The sequence below is a fragment of the Heterodontus francisci genome, chromosome 48, assembly GCF_036365525.1.
Source record: "Heterodontus francisci isolate sHetFra1 chromosome 48, sHetFra1.hap1, whole genome shotgun sequence".
In the NCBI taxonomy this organism is placed as follows: domain Eukaryota; kingdom Metazoa; phylum Chordata; class Chondrichthyes; order Heterodontiformes; family Heterodontidae; genus Heterodontus; species Heterodontus francisci.
Genome location: NC_090418.1, coordinates 17,650,552 through 17,654,029, shown reverse-complemented (window position 1 = coordinate 17,654,029; position 3,478 = coordinate 17,650,552). Strand labels below are relative to the sequence as shown.

The 3,478-nt window shown below is 50.2% G+C and overlaps 1 protein-coding gene across 1 annotated transcript; it reads right to left on the bottom strand.

Moving 5' to 3' along the window:
- Positions 1–803: 803 nt before the first annotated feature.
- On the bottom strand, positions 804–1,481 carry LOC137357496 (putative nuclease HARBI1). The gene has a single exon (XM_068023845.1). The coding sequence runs from the start codon at positions 1,479–1,481 to the stop codon at positions 804–806; it is 678 nt and encodes a 225-aa protein (XP_067879946.1).
- Between the last annotated feature and the right edge of the window lie 1,997 nt (positions 1,482–3,478).

The following is a 3,478-nucleotide window of genomic DNA, read 5'->3' as shown; positions in this document are numbered from 1 at the left end:
GGTCCTCAGCCCCTCTACAGTGAGCCCAGCTGTGATGACTGAGGAGTTTCCTGCACCTAGACAGGAACCACTCAGTCGGCCAGGGCCCTCCAGGTCTCAGGCAGCTAGAGGACAATGACCAAGATCATCCCAGGCCAAGGGGCATCCTGATCAGCAGGCTGCCTCCAGCCCAGCTGCCAGTGCAGGGGTCACACCTCATAGAAGTACTCGTAAATGTATAACAAAGTGCAGTGAGACACACAAGGGGCTTCACAGGTGTATTAGTTTTGGCCTTTGTATTGTTTTCTGCAATTGGTGTCACAGATAGTGTTGTGAAATGCTCATTCTTTCATGCCTGAATTGTAAGCTGCTGCCTCACTGGGTACCAGTGTAGGCACAGGGCGCATCAGGTAAGAGTCTCAGATATGCCAGAGCGTGCGGTGAAGCTGGGCGCCAGGCATGGAATCGAGATAGAAAGGAGGTGACAGACCGAATACAGTGAGGTGAATCTTTATTGAGGTCGCTTTGAAAGGCCATCATGGTGGCGGGAGGTAGGTATGTATGGGATGGTCTCTTGTCTCCCTGGCCCATCGCTCAATGTGCCTGGCCTCCGGTGCAATGTGTTCAACATTCAGTGCTGCCTGCTCATTAGCCTCCTCCATGTCTTCCTTGTCGGATGAGGACTGGTCTCTTCATGCACGGCCTCCCCCCCCTCTGCAGTGTCAGATTGTGCAGAGCACAGCAGACCACCACGATACGTGAGGCCCTCACCGGGGCATACTGCAGGGCTCCACATGATCGATGGAGGCAGCGGAATCTCATCTTCAGCAGCCCAATGGCCGCTCGATGCTCGCTGGGGTGGAGCCATGGCAAGTGTTGTATTTCTCCTCCACTGCAGTGCAAGGGTTTATCGCAGGCCTGAGTAGCCATGACTTCAATGCGTAGCCTTTTTCCCCGAGCATCCATCCCTGAAGGCGAGCAGGGGGCCTGGAAAGCTGTGGCACCTGGGACTGTCGGAGTATGTAGGCATCATGGCTGCTTCCCAAGAAGAGGGAACACACCTGCAGGAAATGCTTTCGGTGGTCGCAGACCAGTTGAACATTGATGGAATGGAAGCCCCATTCAATGAAGGTAGCTGGCTGGTCCGTGGGAGCCTCGATGGCCACATGCATGCAACCTATCACACCTTGCACCTGGGGAAATCCAACGATGGCCTCGAATTCGATGGCCCTCTCAGCCTGACTGTCAGGGTCAATCCGATAGTGCACATAGTCACCGGCCCTCTTGAACAGTGCATTGGTCACCTCCTTGATGCAGCAGTGGGCTACTGCCTGGGAGACCCCACACATGTCCCTGGTGCATCCTTGGAAAGATCCAGACATATAAAAGTTGAGTGCACAGTAATCTTCAGGGCCATGGCTTAGTATGACCCTGAAACCTATAGGTCGTAACACATCCTGCAGCATGGCGCATAAGCCAGTGATGGCCTCCCTGGAGAGCATAGTCTTTGCTGACAATGCCGCTCGGACATTCGGATGTAGATATGTTTCTTGACATAGCAACCACTACATGGCGCACTACCCACACACGCGCAAATGCACTGTCATTGACTGAAACATCACTGTCAGCAACAGGTAGCTGCCTGTATAATAGAACCATAGACAAATTACAGCACAGAAGGAGGCCATTCAGCCTGTCGTGTCCGTGCCGGCTGAAAAAACTAATTCCACCTTCCAGCAACTGGTCCATAGCCTTGCAGGTTACAACACTTCAGGTGCATGTCCAGGTACCTTCAAAAAGAATTGAAGGTTTCTGCCTCCACCACCGTTCCTGGCAGCGAATTCCAGACACCCACCCTCTATGAGAATAAGTTTTTCCTCATGTCCCCTTCAATACTTCTACCAATCACCTTAAATCTGTGCCCCCGGTAATCGACTTCTCCGCTAGGGGAAACAGGTCCTTCCTGTCTACTCTAACTTTGTACACCTCAATTAAGTCACCCCTGAGCCTCCTCTGTTCTAAGGAGAACAACCCTAGTTTATCCAATCTTTCCTCATAGCTGTAACCTTCGAGTCCTGGCAACATTCTTGTAAATCTGCTCTGCACTCTGTCCAGAGCAATTATGTCCTTCCTGTCATGTGGTGACCAGAACTGTACGCAATACTCCAGCTGTGGCCAAACCAGTATTTTATACAGTTGCAGCATTACATCCCTGCTTTTGTATTCTATACCTCGGCCAATAAAGGAAAGCATTCCTTATGTTCCATATGTAATAACGATGGTGCTGCTCAATCTTACACAGAAAAGCAAATGAGCTCTGCATTGGCAAATCCGCTCGGCGCACATGTGTGTATTGTAGTCTGAACGGAGTGTGTTTTGCCAACACAACCAGCGCGCGCGGAGTGATTGCTGACATCATCAGCGCACATCCACAAGTTTGCCAGGATAAATTTGCGCACGCGCGTCCGTAACATCATCGTGTGCCTCCACGGGATGCAGCCATATCTGCACAGGCTCATACTCATGTCATCACGCACTGTAATGTCATCGCGCACTGTGATGTCACACACTGTGACGTCATCGCACACGGTGACGGCATTGCACACTGTGATGTCATCACGCACTGTGATGTCACACACTGTGACGTCATCGCACACGGTGACGGCATTGCACACTGTGATGTCATCACGCACTGTGATGTCACCACGCACTGTGGCATCATTATGCCCATATGTGGCACAGCATTGGTCTCCAATCCCACAGCGCGAGTTTGGAAAGTAGCCACCGCACACTCGGGGTTTAACTTTCGACACAGCTGCAGGAATGCTCCAGATTCCAGAGGAAATTTTTCATTCATTGTCAGATTGTTTGAAAGATGAGCAACCCGGATATTATTTGACGGGAAAGGATTTGATTATTTTGTTAGCATCTGAACTATGCGAGACGGAGCCATTGTGATTCCGCTCAGAACTATCAGCATCCACTGCATTTGTAACCTGTGCCATCTCACTGTAAATATCCTCACTGCCATTGTCTGTGTTGTTATCTAGCCATGTTTAATATTTAAATGTTACTTTTGTTAACATTTGTCTTGATGGGTCTCTGCTGCCCATCCCCTGACCAGTCACTCCTGGATTATCAGCATTACCTGCCTGCAGTTTGTTTCATGACCAGGAAGTGTTTTCCTGTGCTACGGTCCATTTCATTTCTCTTCCGTTTCTACAAAGTGCCTTCCGTGTGCCTCATCTCCTGTTTCCGGTGTAATCCATTTGCAGCTTTCCTGAGCTTCTGACGTAGATGATGGCTACTTCAGTTGATTCAGCACAGCAGTTCCTCACCGCCTTCACAACCCTGGAGTTCAGGGTTCTGATAATTTCAGCAACAAACTGGAGCTGTTTCAACAGGTGGAATTCATTGTGTCTGCAGGCACATCCCCTCATGTGTTACTGGGTTAACGGTGCTGTTTAAATGCGAGTTGTTGCTGTGGTTACAGGCAACA

Coding starts and splice junctions, on each gene's coding strand:
- LOC137357496 (XM_068023845.1), bottom strand. CDS start 1,481: ATGCTCTCCAGGGAGGCCATCACTGGCTTATGCGCCATGCTGCAGGAT.